The 24,435-nt window shown below is 42.5% G+C and overlaps 2 protein-coding genes across 2 annotated transcripts in view; both read left to right on the forward strand.

The window, feature by feature from the left end:
- The first annotated feature begins 737 nt into the window (after positions 1–737).
- On the forward strand, positions 738–4,550 carry mrps33 (mitochondrial ribosomal protein S33). Its single transcript, XM_080754637.1, has 3 exons — positions 738–1,054; positions 2,149–2,369; positions 4,124–4,550. The coding sequence occupies exons 2-3, from the start codon at positions 2,155–2,157 to the stop codon at positions 4,227–4,229; spliced, it is 321 nt and encodes a 106-aa protein (XP_080610763.1). The 5' UTR covers positions 738–1,054; positions 2,149–2,154; the 3' UTR covers positions 4,230–4,550.
- Positions 4,551–7,681: 3,131 nt separating this feature from the next.
- The window catches only part of braf (B-Raf proto-oncogene, serine/threonine kinase), a gene marked incomplete at its 3' end in the record, with an annotated part of 54,045 nt that continues 37,291 nt past the window's right edge, over positions 7,682–24,435 (forward strand). The window contains exon 1 of the mRNA XM_080754043.1: positions 7,682–7,690. The remainder of the gene's footprint in view (positions 7,691–24,435) is intronic.

Raw genomic sequence — 24,435 nt, forward strand, 5'->3', positions numbered from 1 at the left:
AAAATCTCTTTTGTAATGAGAGCCATGTAGGCCTACATAACGGTAAACATACAATTACATTTTCAATTCAAAGGGCTTCATTGGCATGAGAAAAACGTTGACATTGCCAAAGCAGAAGTGTACACAATATGATACAATATAATCAGAACAAAATATGTACTTGTAAGTGAAAAGAGTGAAACCGTTTTCATGTATCAAGGTTACATGCAGGCAGAGTGGGTGGTTGGGTTCCATTTCATATCCTTCTCCTTTCACAGCAGCTCACGAATCTTGCTGCTGTGTTTGCACAATGTTGTACATATAGGAACTAACCTCGCCTAATAGGAACTATGAGTACAGTCAGAATTTCTGTACGACTTTCAGAGAGGGACAGGGGAGACGGTGTCGGTAACGGCACAACAAAAACCAGGACAGAATACAAGATTTCTTTCTTTTTTCTTTTTACTTTTTCTTTTTAAAGTTTTACAGTGAATCCTTTAATGTTAGTCATATTGCATATTTATTTACATAATACGGGTCGAGCATTAATACTCGAGACAGACGGAAGCTGACTAGTCCGGACAAGTCAACGTTGTTACGCAAGCGGAAGCGGGCTCCAGTCGACTCCGCGTGATTTGGAATTGCACACGCGTTCTGGGCAAACCCCGCCCATGGAAGCTTTTGATTGGCTGAACCGGCGCTAGGGAGCGCTCCTTTTTGGTCACTTGGACCGCACGGCGGTGCGTTTATCGTGGGCATAAATATAACGATTGCATTCACCACGGCTTCGTAACTCGCGCGGCGCTCCGCCGGCCGCGCGGCCCTGGCCCTGCTCTTCGCCCCCGAGCGCGCCTTCGCGCCGCTTGCAATGTCGTGGACAATAATCAAACGCCTCCGCCCAGAACTCATGTGCAATTCCAAATTAGGCGTCGACTCCAGTGTTCATGCTTGAAGGTTAGCTAATAGCTAGATATCGGTCATTAAAACAAAGATTTCGCTTTCTTGTGTGATATTTCCAGACGAATTGCAATATTTTGGTTTTAACTGGCTGCAGTACGGGTCTTCTCTGACTCAGGTACGTTCCTGTGCGGTCATCATACTAAACCATCCTTCATTCTGCATGGATCTGTGCTGTTCTCTGAATGTCAACAAACCAAACCCATACACACGTCTTTAGCATGCTTTTACCAGTGTTAATCTAGCCTTGGATCAAGACAATCATAGTCATATATGTATATTTTTTATTGATTTTTGACTTCAAAATCGATCAAATACATTCATGATAGTATCATGGATGTATTATTTGATCGATTTTGACAACTCTTAAGACTCAAAGACTCTAAACGACATCTATGACAGTCTTGATCCTTAGGCTAGTGTTAATCAAAGATGTCAGAGAAGATCTTAACCTGTGACATGAGATTTAGTACATTGATTGATTGATTGATTGAAAACTTTATTAGAAGTTTGCGTAGAAAAAGGTAGAGTTTCATGACTGTACAGTTCACTGGTACAACAAGGTCAACTAAAAGGAGATCCTAGAAAGCACTTGGCTTATTTACACAGGAAACCACTTAAGCATCTCATATACATTCTACAGAATTCTACAATTCCTTCTATACTGTAGTAGCCTATGAACCTATGATCTGAACCACCAACCTAACCCAATCTATTTTTTTGAACTATGTAGTTAAAACATTGAAAAAAGAGTAAGACGTGTAAGCTTGTAAATGGGATATTTTTTAAAAGGGGACTCAAGTTTACACTAGTCTATTATTAGTCCTTGCCTGTTGTAGTGTGTACTGAAGTGAAAATATCGGCTTGTAGGATGGTAGGATTTGAGACATATCAGTGATGTCAGGCATCTCCATATTTGGGCACTGTTTCAGCATGCATATCAGACAGCCATCAGTCAGACAGACAGACAGACAGACAGACAGACAGACAGACAGACAGACAGACAGACAGACAGACAGACAGACATCCATTCGGTCGTTTATTATTTAGTTTTTTTGCTGGGGACCCCCTCAAGATCCCCAGGGCCATTACAGCCCCAACTGTCTCTAGAGCAGTGACACTTAACCCCAGGTGGTCCTTGAATCTATACTGCAGGGTCACATCACTGGGAAAGATTTTCCAACACTGATTGTGCTTTCCCTCTTGCCCCAGAGAGAGATGGCCGGCCTCTCCACATACGCGGTCCGCATGGCCCGTCTCAGCGCTCGCATCTTTGGGGAGGTGGTGCGTCCGACGGACAGGAGGTCCATGAAGGTGGTGGAGCTGTTCAAGGAGCCTCCCATGGCCCAGAGGAAGGACGTGTACGACTGGTACCCCCAGCACAGGATCTACTATGCCATGACCCAGAAGCTGAGGTTTATGGGACTATTCAGGTATTGCATTTCTTCTCGCCTTCAAGTTTGGGTACCCTAACCCTATAGTTCTTTCTTTTTAACACTTAACCCCAGCATTAGTGTGTAAATATCTGTCCTACTAACAACCTGCCCATGACAACATTAACATGTTCACTAGATGGGTACAACTTGACTTGAGATCCGTTGGTATAGGACAGTGTCTTAACCATGCTGATACAAAAAAAAATCATTAAATACATTTGGGGCTGCATTTTGTTAATGTCAGATTTAGTTCTGAGTGCAAGTGTCACTGCTCTAGGGACACCCCCTATTCTGGATGTTTAAGACAGGCCGGATTTACAATGACAGCCAAATCCAGCCTGAATCAGATATGAGCCACATCCAGATTGGAATCTGATTAGTTAAAATTAGTTCAACAGGTTACATGACTCATTTAAACAAATCAGATTCCCATCTGGATGTGGCTCAGATCTGATTCAGGCTGGATTTGGCTGCCAGTGTAAATCCGGCCTTAAACCCTCTAGTCTGGACTTTCTATCTTGGCATAATGCTTGCTGTGTGAACTGTGAATCAAGGTTCCGCTGTAATCTGAAGACTTTCCACCTTAGCACATAGCACATTACCTAGCTTTGACGACCATGCAAAGGTTCAAATGTAATTTAGAAAGTATTATTTAGATGCTCGGTTAATTTGTTTACCTGGTATCCTATCCTATAGTTTCAAACTACGAAATGATTATGCTTTGATATTATATTGTTTAGACTGATGCTAGGTTCTTGGTTTACTATGATCCTAGATTACTGAGGGATTACACGTATGTGTTGACCTTGCTACTGTAAATCGCTCTGGATAAAGCGATTCTGCTAAATGCCTGAATTGTAAATTGAGAGAAGGCTAGATCCACTCATTTTTACGTTTTGCACCCATATTACTGTCATGTCATAATGAATTGTTGCTTTTAACTCAACCTCTGCCAAAAAAATACCCCTTTGTACCCCTTCTCTGCCATGCCCGTAGAACCCGGAGATTTAATAAGCTTTAATTAAAAAAAATGTTTTTATCGAAGCGGAACTAAAATAGGCCGGAACTAATGCTCCGTGATCGGTTTCTAAACGGACACATTATTGAGCGGACCAGATAACATTGAGGCCGTGAACCGGAAGCGGATGGTCCGTCGTCTATTTTGGCCCGTTAGCTTTCTGTATAAACTCCGCGGCTTACAGACGGAGAACTTATTGATCAATTGTAAAAATTTAAAATGATTTGAGAAGCTGATGGAATACGCGAACACACGATGCATAGCAGTGTCCGATCACGCACGATGGGAACTGGATGAGTGCCCCAGTTAACAGGTAGGAGAAGCCGGCAGTGAAAGACATAGAAAAATCTTCGGGCTCTACGGCCGTAAACTACGAATGAGTTAACAAGCAAAATAAGCAAATGCATGCCAGTTAAGTTGGTGATTTGTGGGGCTTGTCACACCGATTTGCGCAGTACTGGTCACTTGCATCCTGGCTGCTGACATCGTTCCCTATCACACAAAGATTTGGCCCCCTTTATTAACTCTGAGGACCCCCTAGGGATCCCAGACCTCCTGTTGAAGACCCATGTTATAAACAATATGTAGACACAGTGATGCCGACACAAGCGGTCCTAGGTGTGTGATAATCAAGTAGTTTAGTACGGGCCTCGGCCAATTAGAATCAAGGATTGAGACTGCAGTAAGCATGACCCAACGATCATACTTTTCCTCATCCCTCTTTTCCCCTCAGAGATGAACACGAGGACTTCAAGGAGGAGATGCGTCGCTTGAGGAAGCTGCGAGGCAAAGGGAAGCCGAAGAAGGGCGAGGGAAAGCGAGCCACCAAGAAAAAATGAGATTCTGTCCGAACTTGAAGGATATATACCTAGACTTGATGACCCTGGATCTTCAGGCTCACAGAACCTCAGACTGTGTTTTGTCTTTCTGTGGGTGGACAGAGTGCATTGGCAGCGTTCTATTTCAGAACTGTGACAACCACCCAACTCGCTGTGGAAGACGGGACATTCTTTTGAATGCACTTTTGATCATGCGATCAATATGATCGTTCATGAAAAAGCTGTAAAGATGCTCTCTGTCCATTAATGTTTATGCATCAACTTGGCCTTGTTATGTGTCAACTTGGGTCTTGTTTGGAGGAGACAATACAAAACGATGGTGTTTTGATTTCACATGTATTAAACATGAAATAAAACATGAACGATCAATGGTTTCTGTCAAATGATCAGCAACATAATACTGTTGGAGGATCTGAAAATGTGTGGACAAAATCACAAAAAATACAGGTTTACAGGTGTAAAACATGTTTTGTTCGTTATACAAGCTCTTGCAAAAGCTTGCAGATCAGCAATTTTCACTATTTTAAAACATTTTTTTTTTTTTTTAAATTATGAAAAAGGAACAATTTTGAATGGGAAGGTTTCTGGCTGACAGTGAAGAGAAAACATACCTGTTCACATGTTTATTTCAATGAACAAGTTGTCATTACCGGTATGTTGATATAACGTAGTTCACACACACCCTTTCTAGGACATGTAGTTCACCCCCAAAATGACTTTTTTTCTATTGATTACTCATGCCATGGAGAGTAGAGTTCAATAATATTTTTTGTTTTTTGTCACATTCCTAAGACAAAAAATGTGATAACAATAAATTTACCCCCATTCATTTCGGATGGTGACCCGTTTCGAAACGGGTCACCATCCGGAATCAATGGGGGTAAATTTACTCAAATCAAATTTTTGTCTTAGGAATGTGACAAAAAACCAAAAAATATTATTGAACTCTACTCTCCATGGCATGAGTAATCAATAGAAAAAAATTGCATTTTGGGGGTGAACTACTCCTTTAACACTGAGTGACTATCCTGTTTCAAATGATCACTCATATAATGGTGAGAATATATTAATGAGATTGTAAGATATTTGGTATTGATATTTGTATCAATACCAAATCCCTAAACGTCATTAATTATACAACGCAGGCTGCAGTGTGGCACCTGTTCTCTGGCCATGTTATGTACTGTATGGCTTTATGTACTGTAAACAGACTGGGTTCACACACAAAAGGAAATTAAAAGGCCTCTATTCAAAATGGGAAGAGTAAGAGTACCAAAGTAAAAGTATTAAAACCGAGGGGGTTCCCTTCCCTCTGTTAAATTATGATTAGCTAAGAGGAACCAACTGGACACTTACAGGTAAGGCTGGGCAATATATCGAAAATATATCGATATCGAGGTATCAACATGCAAGGTAGATATAATGAAGACTGCTTGAAATTAGGTATTGGTGTATGTGTCAAATTAATTAATAGACAAGCTATGCATGCACGACCTCACGTAGTAGCACATGCAAAAAAGCAACCTGTAACCAGGTGTAGCTATTTCAATAAAACCATTGTTGGAAAATGGAAATAAGTAATTGCACGCATGGATATGCTATTCATTATCTGGGTTAGGCAGGCAGTGGACCTAAAGCAGAAAAACTTTAAAAACGATATAATGCAATTGTTTTTACTAATATCGTGAGTAATATCGATAACGAGGTATTCAACAACATAATCAAAAAATTCGAAGGTTTTCCCAATATTGCCCAGCCTTACTTACAGGCCTGTAACTCTGTGAACCAAATGGACCAATACGGGTCCATTTGGTTCCATGTGAACCTCTCAAGAGTTATGGGTATCTTGGTCTAATAATGCATACAGAACTGGGGATCCTTGAAATGTGAATGTATAAGCCTACAAGTTTGATACAGCTCAACAGGCCCTGATAGCCGGCCTGATGTGTAAACTGGAACAACTGCTGTCTGTACCCAGCCTGTCCCAGCCATAGCCAGGTAGGTATAGGTTACTTTCAAAATGTACACATTTGCAGATTTGCAGATACTAGTCGCACGCACGCACGCAAGCACGCACGCACGCACGCACGCACGCACGCACGCACGCACGCACGCACGCACGCGCACGCACGCACACACACACACACACACACACACACACACACACACACACACACACACACGGTCCCTGTCAGTAATTAAAGGCATATTTCACTTAAAAAAAAAACTTTTGGTAAATGGTGCATTTATATAGCGCTTTTATCCAAAGCGCTTTTACATAGATTGAGCATTACATTCACCCATTCACGCACACATTCATACACCGGTGGCGGAAGAAACCATGCAAGGCACCATCCTACTCACCGGGAGCAACTAGGGGTTCAGAGTCTTGCCCAAGGACTCTTCGACATTAACTCAGGGGGAGCCCGGATTCGAACTGGGAACCCTTCGTGTTCTAATAACGGTTTCTCTACCCCTGAGCTATGCCCCTTGGTCATTTTATCATCAATCAGGCTTCTATGAACACCCTGAACAGATTTTAATTTGCCTGATTCAATATTTAGGTATTATGTGATGTAAATGTCCAGGAGGAGGGCCTCATACACACCCATTGTAACTACAAACTCCATTTTAACCATGATAGATTCATTAAAAAATATTTTTTTTTTCTGGTGACTTTATAACCTTTTTAATTTATTTGTAATATTCTTTTATTGTATTACATTTGAGTAATGAGTCACCAGAAAAAATAATAATAATGTGTGTTTTTAATGAATCTATCATGGTTAAAATGGTGTTTGAAGTTACAGTGGGTGTGTATGGGGCCCTCCTGGATACTAGGACTGATAACATTTACATCAAATATCTAAATATTGAATCAAGCCAATTAAAAACTGTTCAGGGTGTTCATAAAAGCCTGACTAGATGATACAATGACCAAAAGTTTTTTTTTAAAGTGAAATATCTATTCCCTTTAAGTAGGCTACATTGACTTACTTGAGTAGCCTACTGAGTGGCCTGTTAGAAAAAACAAAAAACAAAGCAGCCGGTTGCGTCTCTGTCTCCCCCTACCGGCCAGCGAGGATCACGACGTCCCCCCCCCACCCCCCTATTATTTTCCACTCAGTTTTTTTCTTCTTCTTTTTTTCCTCCTCTCTCTGCTGCTGCTGCTCTGCTCTCGCAGTGTTAAAATGGCGGCGTTGAGCAGCGCCGAGTCCCCACCGCCCGTGTTCAACGGAGACACCATGGTGGACCGCGGCGATCCGGAGGACCACCGCCACCACCACGGTCCACAGCGGGGACTCGACGACGACGAGCTGGGAGGAGTAGCGGGAGTAGCGTCGGCGGCGGCGGGCGCCGGCGGCGGCAGTGGAGGGCTCGATCCCACCGCCGCCTCCACCACCTGCTCCTCCACCACCGCGGCGGGGAGGAGGATACCTGAATGTCCGCAGGATGAGGAGGTAAAGGCTGGGGATAGGGTTGGTTGGTTGGTGGTGGACTGGACTTGGACTGACGGCATCGTGTTGGAGGGTGGTGGTTTAGACTGGATAGAATGAAAAGAAACCAAGACCAAGAGTCCAAGACCCGACCGTAGAGCTAACCGTACTCTCTCCCCCTCTCTCGCCCCCATGATCAATCTCCAGCCCACCTACCGGTGGGCTGGAGATTGATCATGGGGGCGAGAGAGGGGGAGAGACAGGCTCTGGATGTTGGGAACTGTTTCCAACATGGATCGGGTGGAGGGAGTGGGGGGGGGGGGAGCAATGCATTGCAGGGTGGCGAGACGATGCATGCGAGAAAAAAAAAAGAAAAGTAATCCATTTTTAATCCAAACATCGTGCAAACGTCGCCCTCTCCACCCCCTCCATCTCCCCCTCCTCCCCCTTTCCACCACACACGCACGCATACATGCCCGGCGTAGATGCTATATGGATGAAAACGGGCATTTTTCGTTTTGACCAAAATAATAATAGTCGTTTCTCTCAAGTCCGGGGAGTGGGGGTGGCAATGTTTATTTCCAGGCCTGCATGCATGCGTTTATTTCATTGGCTTTGTTTATTTTATTTTATTTTTCTCCCCCGGCCCCCCCCACACCACACAACACCACAACACCCCCAGAGCAGAGCTGTTCACTGCTGCAGCTGCAGCCGATGACAGAGCGAGGAGGCACCGCTGCCTGGCACGGCTTTTTGCCTGATGATACTTCCAACACAGCTAGCGCTTTATATTACATACCCTACAATGGTTCTCGAAACAGTACCCCCATACATATTGAGAGTGTCTGTAATGGAACCACCAGGGTCCATTTGGTTCCATTTGTGTACACGCTCAGAGTGACAGGCCCGTAAGGGTCCAAGTCGGAACCCAGAGCCAGGGTCCCTGGCTGGACCCCTGCTTTGATAACGACCCCTTTGTATCCTAGCTTAAGACTGGTGTTGTTGTTGTTGACACAGCGTAAGACAAGTCAGTGAATTGGTTTCTTAATTGTTGAGGTGGCGAAAGTTTGTTTTCACAAGAGACCCATCAGTGATGATGGTGGTGATGAAGATGATGATGGATAACTTGAGTGAAGTGCTTTTGTTTTGTTGCCCAAGCTTTTGTTTTGTTGCCCAATAGACTTTGCATGAACACAGGCGACAGTTTTGTGGTATTTATTATATACCATCAGTCCACCACTAACACACGCACACTCACAGCACATACTCATAAAAAGCACACACACACACACACACACACACACACACACACACACACACACACACACACACACACACACACACACACACATAACAACATTGTGTACGTCAGACAGAGAAGGCCCCTCCGCTCAGACCCCAGTAGTAAAATACTGCTGTCACAACAAGTATGTGTGGCACCAAACCGTTGTATTTCAGCACTTCTTGTCATTACGACAGCGGAGCCATGCAAAGATGACACAATCGCACTGTTTCACATGATGTCACACGCCTTTTAAACGACATAAAGAGATATTTAAAAGGGAACTCTTTAAGCTGTCACGGACATGCATGGAGTTGGAGTTGAACACTTTAGTGAAACAGACCTGAGCTGGCTCTTTACTTGGTCTGCTCTTGTTTCCTTCTACATCAAACCTCCTCTTCACCAGAAATGGCCGATCTATAAGTTCAGTAGCTCACAATGTGACACGTTGCAACTTGCAACACGTTGTGAGCTTGTAGATCGACTAATTTCAGGTGAATGGGCTTCTTGAAACAGTTTAATTTGGAGGACCATAGACCCCGCCCACTCTCAGAGTGGACTCTTTCTCTGGTCTGGAGCTGAGTAGAGGAATCGGCTTTAGCAACCCAAAAATTCGGCTGCTCCAATGAGCGCGGGGGGTGGGGGGTAGGTCTAACGAATATCCAATCAGCGCAGCAGTTGAAACGATTTCAAACGAAGTTCACACACGACAGGCACACACACACATACACACAAACACACGCACACGCTGAGTTCACAAGCTGTTAATGTTGATTACATGTTTCTGGTCGCAGTTCTGTGTGGAAGCAGTCACTGGCACAGACAGAGACACACACACACACAAACACATACACCGCGGCCGTGCGTCGCGATCACCGTGTGTCGCGAGCACGATGCGTCGCGATCACTCGCGCGCGGTCATGCACGCGCACGCTCGTGCACACTCGCAAAGTCCCTCCCCCGTAAATCATTTAGAATGGGGCACAGCTTCAGACTAAAGCGTGAGCTGAGTCTGAAATCAGGCTAGAGGACCCCCATAACTCTTAAGAGTGTACACTGCAACATGGAACCGAAAGGTCCATTTGGTTCCATTTTGTACACCTTCAGAATGACAGGCCTGTAAGGGTCCACTTGGTTGGAACCCAGAGCCAGGGTCCCTGGCTGGACCCCTGCTTTGAGAACGACCGCTTTGTATCCTAGCTTAAGACCGGTGTTGTTGTTGACACAGCGTAAGACTAGTCAGTGAATTGGTTTCTGAGGCTGGACTCACACAGCTGCGTGACACATCTTCTCCGTATCGTCTGAGAATGGCCACTGGGGGCACCGTACTAATGCATTGTCAATGGAAGGTTGTTTGGTTTTTTGTCGTTGCCGTGTCTCTAGCTCAACCGCAGCATGTCTTTTGGCCAAGAGACACGGCAACGACAAAACACAACAACCTTCCATTGACAATGCATTAGTACGGCGCACCCCAGTGGCCATTCTGAGCGATACGGAGAAGATGTTTCACGCAAATGTCGGTACAGCGCCTTAATCGTTGAGGTGGCGAAAGTTTGTTTTCACAAGAGACCCATCAGTGGTGGTGGTGGTGATGATGATGATGATGATGATGATGATGATGATGATGATGGATAACTTGAGTGAAATGCTTTTGTTTTGTTGCCCAATAGACTTTCACCCAATAGAGTCCAGCACTAAGGCCTAACAAAAAAATATGTTGGTTTCCGGTTGGCGACCGACCCTATTAAATACGTGCGACCCAGATGATTTTATTGGCATTTGGAGTGAAAATAAATAAAATTAAGTCAAAATCCGACCGAGTCGATCAAAAACGTCTTACAAAAAATATATTTGGTGCGACCACATTCGCGAAGTTTAATCAAAGTTTTCTTTCGTCTAAAATATCATGTGCGCAAATGTTTTGTTTTACTATTCATGCGTCATTGCACTAAAGTGCTGCTCCGTCTCTCTCTCTCTCCCCCCTCAGTCCATCCCTCCTCCCCAGTCCCTACACACACACACACACGCAAACACGTGCGTGCTCCGTGCCTCCGTCGAAAACAGCTAATCTACAAGATCACATTATGATGAAGACACGACGCGCACACAGCTGCAACTTCTGCAACTATGTATAAATCAGTGGGTTTCATTCGCGCAAAACCTAAATGTGAATACGTTTGCAGGATCAATCCTCTCTCCAAAGAGTGTCTGTCGCGACGGGGATACCTTCGCTGTTTCTACATGTCATCTTTTTTACACCCAACTCTAACCTTAACCTCCGTGGGGTGAGTCGGTAAAACCCTCCGGACGAAATGATAGTCTTTCGAAAGAGCAAGATTTTACCATCGCGACGTGCCGTGACCGCCTTTCTTTTCAGCGAACCACGCAGAAAAGCTTGCCGCGAACCGCACACGGTAGTCGGCATCGGAGCGAGCCAAGAGCCGCTCTGACGCACAACTTTGTTTTCAGATCATTCACGTTGCGACCATAGACTGGGTTGCGACACAAGCATAAAGCATTCGAAGAGAATCACAGTGTGTAAAAAGAAAACACCAGAGCAATAAACACTTTCTAACTGTCTTGAAACAAATATCTTTGCTCCACTTTCATTCATCCACTAAAACGACATTCTCCCTTCCACTTCAGTCAAGTGAGTCAACCTGTGGGTCGAGACCCCCCAGAGGTCCCCAAATGATTTTGGGGGGGTCCCTAGATGACAACGAAGTAATAATTTAAGGACTTTTTAGATAAATTTAAAGACAAGAAAAAAAGACCATTGCTGCATCAAAAGTAATCAAACTATTCTATAAAAACAAATACTAGCCAAATTGTAAAATAATACAAGAAAGATGCAAATGTTGGAAAATAGCTGATCTACAAGCTCACAACTCTCAAAAACATTTAATTGGGGACCCATCATTTTTTTCTGGGAACTATTTGAATGACCACCTGTGGGTCCCCCATTATATTGAAAACCTAGCAACATCACTGCAAGTAGAAGGTAACAAATACGTTAAAATGAACGTTAATTCAAATGTTACGATTTTGCGATTATGAGGGCAAGTGGCCATGACCTGAGGGCAAGTAGAACATGACCTGTACTTGCCCGACGGGCAAGTGCCTCTGAGACCTTAGTGTCAACCCCTGCATGGACCCACATCTCAGTCGACATACTCTCTACGCCCACCGAGCCTCTAGCCTCTCAGGCTGGGTCTGTTTTGGCCATGTTCGACTTTAAATATTTAGCCCTGAGATGCGAGGAGGAAGCCTCGGAATCGGATTGTTTGCAGCCCAACGTAACGTGCACTTGCCCACCGCCAAACAAGCTCAGAACAAAAAGGAGGAGTTGTTTAACGACGTACTAAACTTACTACGAGAGAGACAAGTCGGCTTCTCAATTGTTTATTGTTTGTTGTTTTCAGACACTGTTTTGTAAGTGCAGTGTACATGATACCCAGGGGGCAAACCAGCCTTTTTTTAGGAAACCTGCATTTGCCCCGACATAAAAGGTTGTCCACCAGAAATATTATCTATGACCCAGTAGGATCACAACCTATATGGTCAACCCGGTCAATTTGTACGGCAAAGTTCCAATATGGCCGCCTCAATATTAGCCCCTATTAGTTTTAATGGGGGGTGAATAGGGAAAAATTTTAAACTGAGGGATATTTCCACGAAACTTCACAGGTTGATCAATGGTATACATATGAACATTTTTTGTATTGCAAGTTTCCATGAAATCCAATATGGCCACCACAATATGGCCGCCATAATGTAAGGACCCAGAAAATAGGTTTTGCCTCTAACTTCTGAACCAGATGAGCTAGAAACGCAAACTTGGTGTCTATTTCATGGTGTCTGACCATGGGAGACTCAATGGAATAGCTAATTTTATTATTGGGTGTGTCTGGACCTTTATTGTGCATATTTGCAAGATGGTGGATTCCCAAAATAGAGCTTTAACATAATTTCTACCATGATTGTTGACTGCTTTTGCAAATACAAGCAATATGAATCCATTTGCATGTTGTCAAAATGGCTGTAAACGAGATATTATATTTCCTGTCCGATTCTACTGTATGTAGTTGTAGCAATGACTTCAGATAAAATCAGAGACCAAAACAATGTATCTTAGAAATTATTTTTTTATTTAAAAAATTAATAAAAAAAGAGAGAGATTATCTTAATGAAATGAATGCAACTGCCTTTTTGGGTCTTTCACACATAGACATGCACATGCTTTCCAACAACTTCAGCTTCAGGGAAATTATAATGAACACATGATTAAAACAGGCTGCATTATAATGCAAATAATTGCTAGTCACTATCACTGTCATGTGTACCTATCCTGCTGCATCTTGTCTCCAGTCCTTGGCAACGACACCCCAAGTAGCATGCAATTCCCTTCTTCGCACATGAAGTTCAATCACCCGAGAGAGACTTGGAGTAGAACCGCTGCTCCTTCACTTGGAAAGGAGTCAGCTTAGGTGGTTCGGGCATCTAGTACGGATGCCCCCCGAGCGCCTTCCTAGGAAGGTCCACGATGCACGTCCCACTGGGAGGAGACCCCGTGGCAGACCTAAGACCAGATGGAAGGATTATATCTCCAGACTGGCCTGTCAACGCCTCGGTATACTCCCAGAGGGAGTGGAGGAAGTTACGCAGGATAAGGAAATCTGGAAGTCTCAGTTGGAACCGTTACCCCCGCGACCCGATTCCGGATAAGCGGTTGAAGATGGATGGATGGATGGATGGCACATGAACAGTTTTTCTGGCAGCCTTTGATACAGCTACATGATATTGCCTTGTCCATTGATATAGGCCAGGCTGGCTCTGTAGATGGACAGGGGACTGCCTTCCCATCACTGAGAGACCATCCATATTCAGTGAAGCAAGGGATGTCTGGCTTCGCGATGTGTGCAGTTTTATCTATTATGGCTGCAAGAGCAGCTCTTTTCAGGTGCAGGCCAAAGGCATTTTCTGTAGGTGGCAGCAGCTTCAACAGGGTTGATCGGTTATTTAGGAACTTGTACACTCTCAGCTTTGCCAGGTCAAAGTCCTCCGAATGGTCAGCTTTTGATGCATATACAGCTATCGTGAGGTCTCTAGCCTGATTCTTGACATCTTCTGAGAGGGAATAAGAGGAATTTTCACCAAACTCCTGAAGTGCAGGGATATCTAGACCCATGCTGGTCTTGAACCATGCCTTCTTTCCAGTGAAAAAGGGATAGCTGGTGGTATCTCTGCCACTCAGGCTGTGAATAAAGGGCAGGGCACGACACTGTGCGAGTCCAAGGGCTGAGACCATGTGATGGATAGGAAGATATGCATCCTGCTCTGTTCTCACCCACAGCTCTGGAAGGTCTAGGAGGTGGGTGGCAGCATGATATAGATGCCTATATCATGCTGCCGCCATGGGAAGGCAGTCCCCTGTCCATCTACAGAGCCAGCCTGGCCTATATCAATGGACAAGGCAATATCATGTAGCTGTATCAAAGGCTGCCAGAAAAACTGTTCATGTGCGAAGAAGGGAATTGCATGCTACTTGGGGTGTCGTTGCCAAGGACTGGAGACAAGATGCAGCAGGATAGGTACACATGACAGTGATAGTGACTAGCAATTATTTGCATTATAATGCAGCCTGTTTTAATCATGTGTTCATTATAATTTCCCTGAAGCTGAAGTTGTTGGAAAGCATGTGCATGTCTATGTGTGAAAGACCCAAAAAGGCAGTTGCATTCATTTCATTGAGATAATCTCTCTCTTTTTTATTAATTTTTTAAATAAAACAATAATTTCTAAGATACATTGTTTTGGTCTCTGATTTTATCTGAAGTCATTGCTACAACTACATACAGTAGAATCGGACAGGAAATATAATATCTCGTTTACAGCCATTTTGACAACATGCAAACTCAAGAATAATACAGGTATAAGTCCCTTCTGTGCCATAACTCTTAGCAAATGGATTCATATTGCTTGTATTTTCAAAAGCAGTCAACAATCATGGTAGAAATTATGTTAAAGCTCTATTTTGGGAGTCCACCATCTTGCAAATATGCACAATAAAGGTCCAGACACACCCAATAATAAAATTAGCTATTCCATTGAGTCTCCCATGGTCAGACACCATGAAATAGACACCAAGTTTGCGTTTCTAGCTCATCTGGTTCAGAAGTTAGAGGCAAAACCTATTTTCTGGGTCCTTACATTATGGCGGCCATATTGTGGCGGCCATATTGGATTTCATGGAAACTTGCAATACAAAAAATGTTCATATGTATACCATTGATCAACCTGTGAAGTTTCGTGGAAATATCCCTCAGTTTAAAAATGTTCCCTATTCACCCCCCATTAAAACTAATAGGGGCTAATATTGAGGCGGCCATATTGGAACTTTGCCGTACAAATTGACCGGGTTGTCCATATAGGTTGTGATCCTACTGGGTCATAGATAATATTTCTGGTGGACAACCTTTTATGTCGGGGCAAATGCAGCACACCTTCCTTTGCCCCCTGGGTATGAACCATTTAATGATTTAGAAATTGGTAACTCAGGAAAACAGAATATATTAAAAAAGAAGCATATCGATCATTGCCATAGGAAAAAAACTACCCACCCATCCTTCCCATGAGGAAATAAAATAAAATTCCTTGCTACCCATCATGCCCACAAAAAAATAAAAATAAAAAATAAAATAAAATAAATTCCCTACCTACTCGGCCCTAAAATGACAGCCAACCGGAAACCAAAGTTGTTTTTTTTAGGCCTAACACACTCACTCTCACTCACAGCACATACTCATAAAACACACACACACACACACACACACACACACACACACACACACACACACACACACACACACACACACACACACACACACTCACGGGGTGAGTGTTGTTTCCTTCTACACCAGACCTCCTCTTCACCAGAAATGGCAGATCTATAAGCTCAAAATGTGGCACGTTGCAACACCCTCACCTGTTATGGGCTTGTAGATCGGTTCATTTCTGGTGAATGCCCCCCCCCCCCCCCCCCCCCCACACACACACACACACACACACACACACACACACACACACACACACACACACACACACACACACACACACACACACTCTCACACGGGTGAGTGTCCAAATGAATGTTGTGTCTTTCATTCTCTCCTGTTAAACAGTGTTGGAGACCAGGTGTGCATCCTAACCTGACCCAGGATAGGACACAGGAGATGGCTTTGGCTGTAGCCCAAATCCGATTTCTTATCAAGATTGGAGTCGGATTGGTTTTACGCAGGTTGAACAAGTCTTAAGGAATGTGTTGTGTTACTCAAATCTGATTTGATCCCATGTTGGGGAAAACACTGTCGTAGAAAGACATCACACTTAGTTTGTGGCTTTTGTTGACATGCACCAGGCTTCAACAAGATAGTTTCATAAGGGATAGAATGTTGAGCATTACAGCTACATCTCTAGTGGACATACCACTCAACTCTGCTGGCGCTGTTGTAAGAACATGGTCACGTCATTAAATTGTTAATGGACTTGGGAAGGACTCGCTACTCATTTTTAAAATGAGCAGCTTGCTAGAATAAAGTTTGGTTTGTTTCAAAAGTGAGTTTAATGATCGTTCTGCCCTTGCAGTTTGGCTCAGCACCGAAGTCGGAAGGATGTGTGTTAAATTTGACTTGTATGACGCTGTGTCTGATGCTAAGAACGACCGTAGTTTGATATTTACCCAAAATGTGGTTGCTTTAAAGGCATAGTAATAGTATGTAATCTTTCTCTATGTTTACATAACAAAATGATGAACATCTTTACCGATCATTTCCCTCTATACCAGCAGTCTGGATATATCTGGATATATCTATATTGTGAGCTGGTACCAGCCACTTGAGTAGTCTGTTCGGTGTTTAACTGCTGTATTTTGGTGTTTTCACGGTTTGTTTTGGTAGCCTAAAAACATCTACCTTGTCTACCAAAACACACCGAAATACGGCTAGAGGGCAGTGTTTTTCTGCAGGTAAACACCATCACACTACTCCAGTGGCTGATAACTGCTGGTATAAAGGGAAATGATAGGTCAAAAATGTGTTATGTAAACACAGGAAAAAGTTACATACTATATGCCTTTTAAGTACTTTCATGCAGGCATTTTGAATATCCATTGATATGGATGAGGCATTGTTTTTGTGAGCTTGTAGATCGCCTACTTTCGGCAAAGAGGTTTGGTGTAGAGGGTAAAAAGAACTAAGTACAGAGTGAACGGTCAAGTTTATTCAGCATTGACGGTTCAAGTGGTTAAATATCTGAAAACACAAATTGACATGAATCCAAAATACACTGATGATCGTGTTGTCAAACAATGAAACAAAGGGGTCCTTGGCCGATACCAGCTTTTCCAATGCTGGTATCGGAACGGCTCTACAGTATCAACAACTTGACATGTTGTGAGCTTGCAAAATCAGCTATTTTCAGCGAATGTTTGCCCCGGCAAAAGGACGCTAGGGTTCAAGTGCTTAAAAATCTAGTGACTTCACGAAGACATACTACATCCTCTGTCTGAAGCCTACTGACAGAAGAACAGAGTGCAAATCTTTACAAAGTACAAGGAACCTGTCTGTTTTATTACTGTAATCGAGACTCTATTGATTTTTATCATTGGGAATAAAAATGGTATTGTACATGTATTGTACAGTATAGGTCAACAAACCTCAGTCAAAGTCGGAACTCCACAGTGTTCCAGCAAAATGTAGAATAGTAAAGTAATACAAAAAAATAATGAAAAAGCCTTTCAATACATCAGCAGAATCAGATTTCTATTGAGAGAAGGAGAGATTATCTGGCCATGGTTTTCACTCTCCTTGTGTCCAGTAATCCATAAATTACTTATAAACAGGGCAGGGTCGTAGGACTTTATTTATGTGCGAATTTGTTTCCCAAAGGGTTTGTGGGTGAAGGATATTATTGTACAATCTTTTTATGAATCAGGGATTTCTCTCTCTCTCTCTCTCTCTCTCTCTCTCTCTCTCTCTCTCTCTCACACTCTCTCTCTCTCTCTCTCTCTCTCTCTCTCTCTCTCTCTCTCTCCTCTCTCAAAATAAGCTTAGTTACAGTACAGTAGCAAAGCTTTGCATGCTTGCTAAACTAATGAAACACTCCCTGACTCACTCACTCCCATCTCCAATAGGAATATGTTGGAAGCACAATGTTTTAGTTAAACTGTAGCCCTTGAGTGTATGAGAAATGGTCCAGTGACGAGCGGATTGAGTGACTTTTGGATGTATGTTATATTATATTTAAGGAAGAACTGTTGGCTATATTGATGCAGGACAGGAGACATAAAAAGTGAATGTGTGTGTGTGTGTGTGTGTGTGTGTGTGTGTGTGTGTGTGTGTGTGTGTGTGTGTGTGTGTGTGTGTGTGTGTGTGTGTGTGTGTGTGTGTGTGTGTGTGTGTGTGTGTGTGTGTGTGTGTTGTAGGGGTGGGCGATATGGTGATAATTATCGTTGAGACGATACAATGTCTCCACGATATGCCTTTTCAAAGGTATCGTATCTTTTGTAAAACAATTGAGGGAGCCTTGTAAAAAAATCCTGTTTAATCGTTAATACAGAGATTCATTGCAGAATTCATTTAAACCTGCATTTTGGTCTAAATCAGTAGTTCTCAAACTTTAAAATGTCAAGGTCTCCACTTGTAAAGTTCAATTTAGATCTCCCAAAAGGAACCCAGAGAGTCTAGTTTTTGTCAAGTAACTTGAAAAATAACCATAAAAACAGCTGTGAATAAAGAATTGTGATAAAATCGTGTATCGTGATACAGCTTGGGAAAATATTGTGATATTGTATTTTTCCATATCGCCCACCCCTAGTTGGTTGGTTGGTTGTTTGTTTCTTAAAGTATTGAAATTAATTCAACCTATACATATCCAATTGGTCTATCCTCCTAGTAGCTATGAAATCAAGTGGTGATGGTCGGCTTATTTCATTTGGCATGTCTTGGACAAAGCATGTAATCTAGTTAAACTGCAATTTATTTAATAGGCTCAGTAGCTGAAGACTTTGTCAAGATGGTCAAATAAGATTAGACGGGACCGGTTTCATTGATATTTTGATTGATTTAATTGGCCAGCAAACATTGGGGTTCAATTGTGATTTGTTGATTGGCCTACGCTAGAATTCCAAGATTTATTTATTTATTTATAATAATCACACCACGACAAAATACAACATAAGTATAAAACATAAATCTGCAATAAAAAACATTAAGAAAGCTAAACATTTGGCCTCAAGGTAAAACAATCACATACCGATTTTAACCGCATCCTTTATGATGACCTTAAATGCATTAATGGACAGTTCGTGTCCAGTTTGAGATCGTTTTGTAAATTATTCCATGACCAAGGACCGGTGCACAGTGGGAAAATGCTGTTTGCCCCAGATTTGTCCAATTTTATTTTATTCTTTTAAGATTTATTTGGGGGCTTTCATACCTTTATTTGCCAGGACAGCATAGGGCAGGCTGACAGGAAATGGGGTGACATGCAGCTAAGGGCTACGCCATCGGTCCAGGCCTAGATCTGCTATTTTTGAAAAATCATGAACATTTGGGGACATCTTTGAATATATAATTCAGTGATGTTACTAGGTTTTCAATGTAATGGGTCCGGGACCCACAGGTGGTCATTCAAATGGGTCCCAGAAAAGTTTTATGAGTCCTCAATACAATGTTTTCGAGCGCTGTGAGCTTGTAGATCGGCTATTTTCAAAATGTTTGCCTATTTCTTATATTTATTTTACAATTTGGCTAATGTTTGAACTTAGAACTACTAAAACTACTAAAACATGTGCCCCTAATGAATTCGGGCGCGCAAAATGGCGGAGTCAAAACATCAAAGCATTGACGTTTCTATCGCCTGTTTAAGACTTTCTACGTGGATTTTATTTGTGTTAACGTAGGGTAAAGTAGGATGCTTTCACCCATGAACAATGGTGGTGTCTGTGGAATTTTAAAATGTTTTTCTTTTACCGCGACCCGGTAAATTATTTTAACATGGACTCCAATGGAGGCGCATCCCCGGGACCCCAGGACCATGACAATGAATGAGTCCCTGGGCGACTTGAATGAGTTTTTGATGAGGGATGCGCACGTGATGACATCACTAATTATTTTTAAAAGCGAACATTCTACTCAAATCTTTGCTTCTGGAGGTCCATGGAGGGGTGGGGGTGGGGGGGGGGGGGGGGGGGGGTCCGCGGCCAAACGCATATCATTTTCGGGGTCCAGTCCTTGACATGAAAGATTTGGGCACCACTGATATTGCAAGTTTGCAACATACGGCTTTCAGAAAACTGTTAGGATTTAGAAGACATTTTGTAGAATCGGGTCCTAATTGGTTAAAAAGCACTTGGAGGACTGTAGCTGGTAAGAAGCAGAGCTGGGACAGAAGGTTACAGAGGTGAGATGGAAGTTTACCCAGCATCGCTTTATAGATCAAAATAAACCAATGTTGTCTGCGAGGTGACTGAGTAAAGACATTGCGTGTCAGCAGACATCATGTATCTGCCTCTACTTGGTTCCTTAACAGTTCAGAAGCCAGACCTTAAAGGGGAAGACCACCCATTTTCAATATTGAACTAGAAAAATATTGTTCCTTCGAAACAATTGTGGGCTCGCTTCAAGCCGGAAAACAATGGCTATAAAAGTACAAAACGTCAAGATCGCAGGCAGTGCTCTCTTTGACGTTACTGACGTCAAAGATTGGTCCATTTTGTTCCAAAAATGTGTTGTGCAAAAGTTGACCCGCTGGTGGCGCTATAACAGGCCAATGTGAGAAGGTTGGTATCTGTTCCTTGACCTATTGGGAATGTGCTTGCAAGATTTCACGCACATCCCAGGCTGTGTTCATGATTTGAGGTGTTTTTGGCTTTGGACACTTTATCGCTGCTTGCAGCTATATTTATTATTATTATTTTATAATTTTTTTGTGTGCACTTCATAGGCATGTTAGATAAAGGTCCTTAGATTGCGTGTAGAATGTTTCATGCAAATTGCAAAAACAATCCTAGAATAAAAACGGGTTTAAGCGTTTTACAAACTGCTCAAAATTATATAGCGCCCCCCTTTGGCCATTTGGGGTAAGATTGGTTTCAGTGATATTTGAACTAACCCTCTACACTATTTTGTCATGAAAATGTGACTTTGCATGTATGTTTTAGAGGCAGAAGAATAATTTGCATAAAAATGCAATATTGTTTGAATTATTTAAAAAAGCATGTTTCAATGTTAAAGAAATCCGATCTGACAGATCTTTAGATATCGGTCCAAAGTTCACGTAAAAAAAGTTTTGTGCACGTGACGCGAAAATTCCAGAATAAAAGCGGGTTTACGCGTTTTACAAACTGCTCAAAATGGCGGAAAATCGAAGGGCGGAGCTTACTTAACAACGACACAGATGTCTTCCGCTTGAGTCAAAGCACGCGTGTAACAAGTTGCATGTCTTCAAACGAAACGAGTCATGACTTATGCCCATTTGAAGTTTGAATTTTCAGACGCTTCGTATAGCGCCCCCCTTTGGCCGATTGGAATAAAATTGGTTTCAGTGATACTTTGACTAACCCTCCACATCTTTGCCAAATGCCATGAACGTGTAACTTTGCATGTATGATTTAGAGGCCGAAGAATAATTTGCATAAAACCGCAATATATATTGAATTATTAAAAAAATCATTATTTAACGTACAAACTTCTCACCACATAGCCTGTGTAGATATAGGTTCAAAGTTCATGTGAAAAAAGTTTTGTGCACTTGACACGAAAATCCCAGGAGGAGATAGATTTTTACTGTTTTTCATATAATTCCGAATTGTGGGAGACCTAAAGGTCAGAGGTCAAAAGTTAGAGGGTAAAAGTTGTTCGGCATGAGGAGACGCATAAGTGTATACAGGTTTCATGGCTGTATGTATAACACAGCATGAGCTATACCTGTTCAAAAATCGCACTTTCGAAGGCTTCCTACAGCGCCACCATTTGGCCGATTGCTATAAAAAATAATAGCACACTTCGCCACTGTAAACTGAACACATTGATGTTTTTATTTTCATTTTCTCACTAAGTATGTAGGAGTAGAAAGGAACCGAAGTTTTGAGGAGAACTTGATATGACTAGTATAGTATAGTATAGAAATAATGACAATATCTAAAGTGTGCTCGCCTTATAGGCGAGCCCACAAATATGTCATTAATATACCTTAGAGGAGTTGTGTGGAAATAGAAAAAAAGTTCCCCCCTTTCTGTGTTGCCTAGAACTGGAGGATTGCTTTTGGGGTTTGTATTGTAAAGTACAATGTGTGATGTCATCAAGTTGTACTTTACAATACAAACCCCAAAATCAATCCTCCAGTTCTAGGCAACACAGAAGAGGGGGACCTTTTTTTCTATTTCCACACAACTCCTCTAGGGTATACTAATGACATATTTCAATATTGAAAATGGGTGGTCTTCCCCTTTAAGTCCAACAGCTCAATCCCTGCTCTCGTCTGACACACCATTGCATAACATAACCATTGCAGGCTAGGGATGGGACGATACACAATATTATCGTTTATCGCGATAAAAAAATACTCACGATAATCGTATCATGGAGATTTAATTTATCGTGATATCGTGCTCCGTCATGCACTGGGATCAATTCATCTTTTATTTGCCGAGCTGCATATCCAGTACCACTTAAACCCTCTATAATTGGTAAAAGGCACTTATAATATACGTACTTGATACAGTCTTTTTTTCAATCTCTATCAAATGTCTTTGCCAAAAAATAGCAGCTCACAACACGTCGCAACGCGTTGTGAGCTTGTAGATCTGCTATTTTTTCGGCCAATGCTCCACACAGGATAATGGATTTCGATTTGATTTGATCGCGATTTCTTTTGTCACAATAATCGTGACATGACATTTTCATATCGTCCCATCCCTATTGCAGGCCCAACTTCTTACGGTTCAGTAGCAGAAAGGGAGAGAAATCATCCAACTGCATTCTGTTTAGACTCCTCAAAGCAGTAGGGAATGTTCCAGAGCCGTGCTGCTCACTCTCACCTTGTCACCGAGTGCAAACCCTCGAATGCCTGGGACATCAACGCAGAACATTGCCCTCTTTCACTGTTCGGGGTGTGGCGGGAGGCTCGGGAGAGTATGTGTGTGGGGGGGATCTGTAGTCGGATTCTTCCTATACGTCTGCCAACTAGGCATGTCACAATGATTACATAATCGGCTGATCACAATTTCTTTGAGCTAAATCACAGTTATTTTTGCGTAATCGTCAAAATAGTTTTCCATAACATTTTGTATAACTTCAACTGTTTTTCAAACTTTAACACAGGGGTCTTCAACGTTTTCAGGCCAGGGACCCCTTAGTTGAGAGAGAGATATGAAGCAGGGACCCCCACAAGCCTTTCATAGATTTCATATTGTTTCATTGTTTGACAACACGATTATCAGTGAATTTTGGATTCATGTTAACCTTTCACTCTGTATTTGGTCTGCTCTTTTTCCCCTCTACACCAAACCTCTATGCCAAAAATAGCCGATCTACAAGCTCACAACGCCTCGCAGCGTTGTTTTTGGCTAAACTTCTCACAATATGGACGCTAGGGTTCAAGTGGTTAACACATTCCCCGCCATTTAACAATACCTTCGTACTCTATGGTGCCTCTGGTCTCCATAGACTTCCATGTAATTCATAGTGCACGGATCATGCACACCCATGCCTAGATAATGCACCACGTGTGTCCACATTGCTCACAGCTTTCAAACAAAAAAATCCGAATGGAAATCCGTTCAGGCATTCATGAGATAAGCCATTATGTTTTCCTAAAATGTAAACAAAGATGGCTGCCATGTTTGATAGATGGGGTTGCTATGGGGGTTAAACATGCAATTTCGCGATTTATATCATGCCTACTACATTTTTTGGGGTCCAAAAAATTTTTTGAAAAAAAAAATTTTTTTGAATTTTTTTTTTTCAAAATGGCGGAAATTCTCGGGACTATCGGGCCTGGCAGGGAAAGACATTGAAATAATCTCGGGACTATCGGGCCTGGCATGCAATGAGTTAATATAAAAAAGGAGAGGAAAAAAGTTTCTATCACACAAAGATTTGGAGGACCCCCTGTAGTAACTCTGTTGAACCCCTGTTGAAGACCCCTGCTTTAACAAAAACAATGGCAGAACCACAACCTCACGGCTTTGGAAAATAAATGTACTTGAGGTTCGGGCCGCTAAGCTACGTCACAACGGCGTTGGGGTCTTTGTCAGCACCCGATCCACTATTGTTGTCATAACCTCGCCCACCAGGCTTTCTGAGAGAAAGCCTGGTGTTCGTTCACAACAGGCTGTTTGGTTTCCGCCTAATGCGCGGAAACGACTAGAAGAAGCGGCTTTGATTTGGTTCCCTCCGTTTGTTTCCACAATCCCTATTAAAATGCT

This window comes from Nannobrachium achirus (assembly GCF_963921795.1).
Source record: "Nannobrachium achirus genome assembly, chromosome: 23".
NCBI lineage: Eukaryota > Metazoa > Chordata > Actinopteri > Myctophiformes > Myctophidae > Nannobrachium > Nannobrachium achirus.

Coding starts and splice junctions, on each gene's coding strand:
- mrps33 (XM_080754637.1), top strand. CDS start 2,155: ATGGCCGGCCTCTCCACATACGCGGTCCGCATGGCCCGTCTCAGCGCT. Junction 2,370..4,123: donor AGGTTTATGGGACTATTCAG/GTATTGCATTTC, acceptor TTTTCCCCTCAG/AGATGAACACGAGGACTTCA.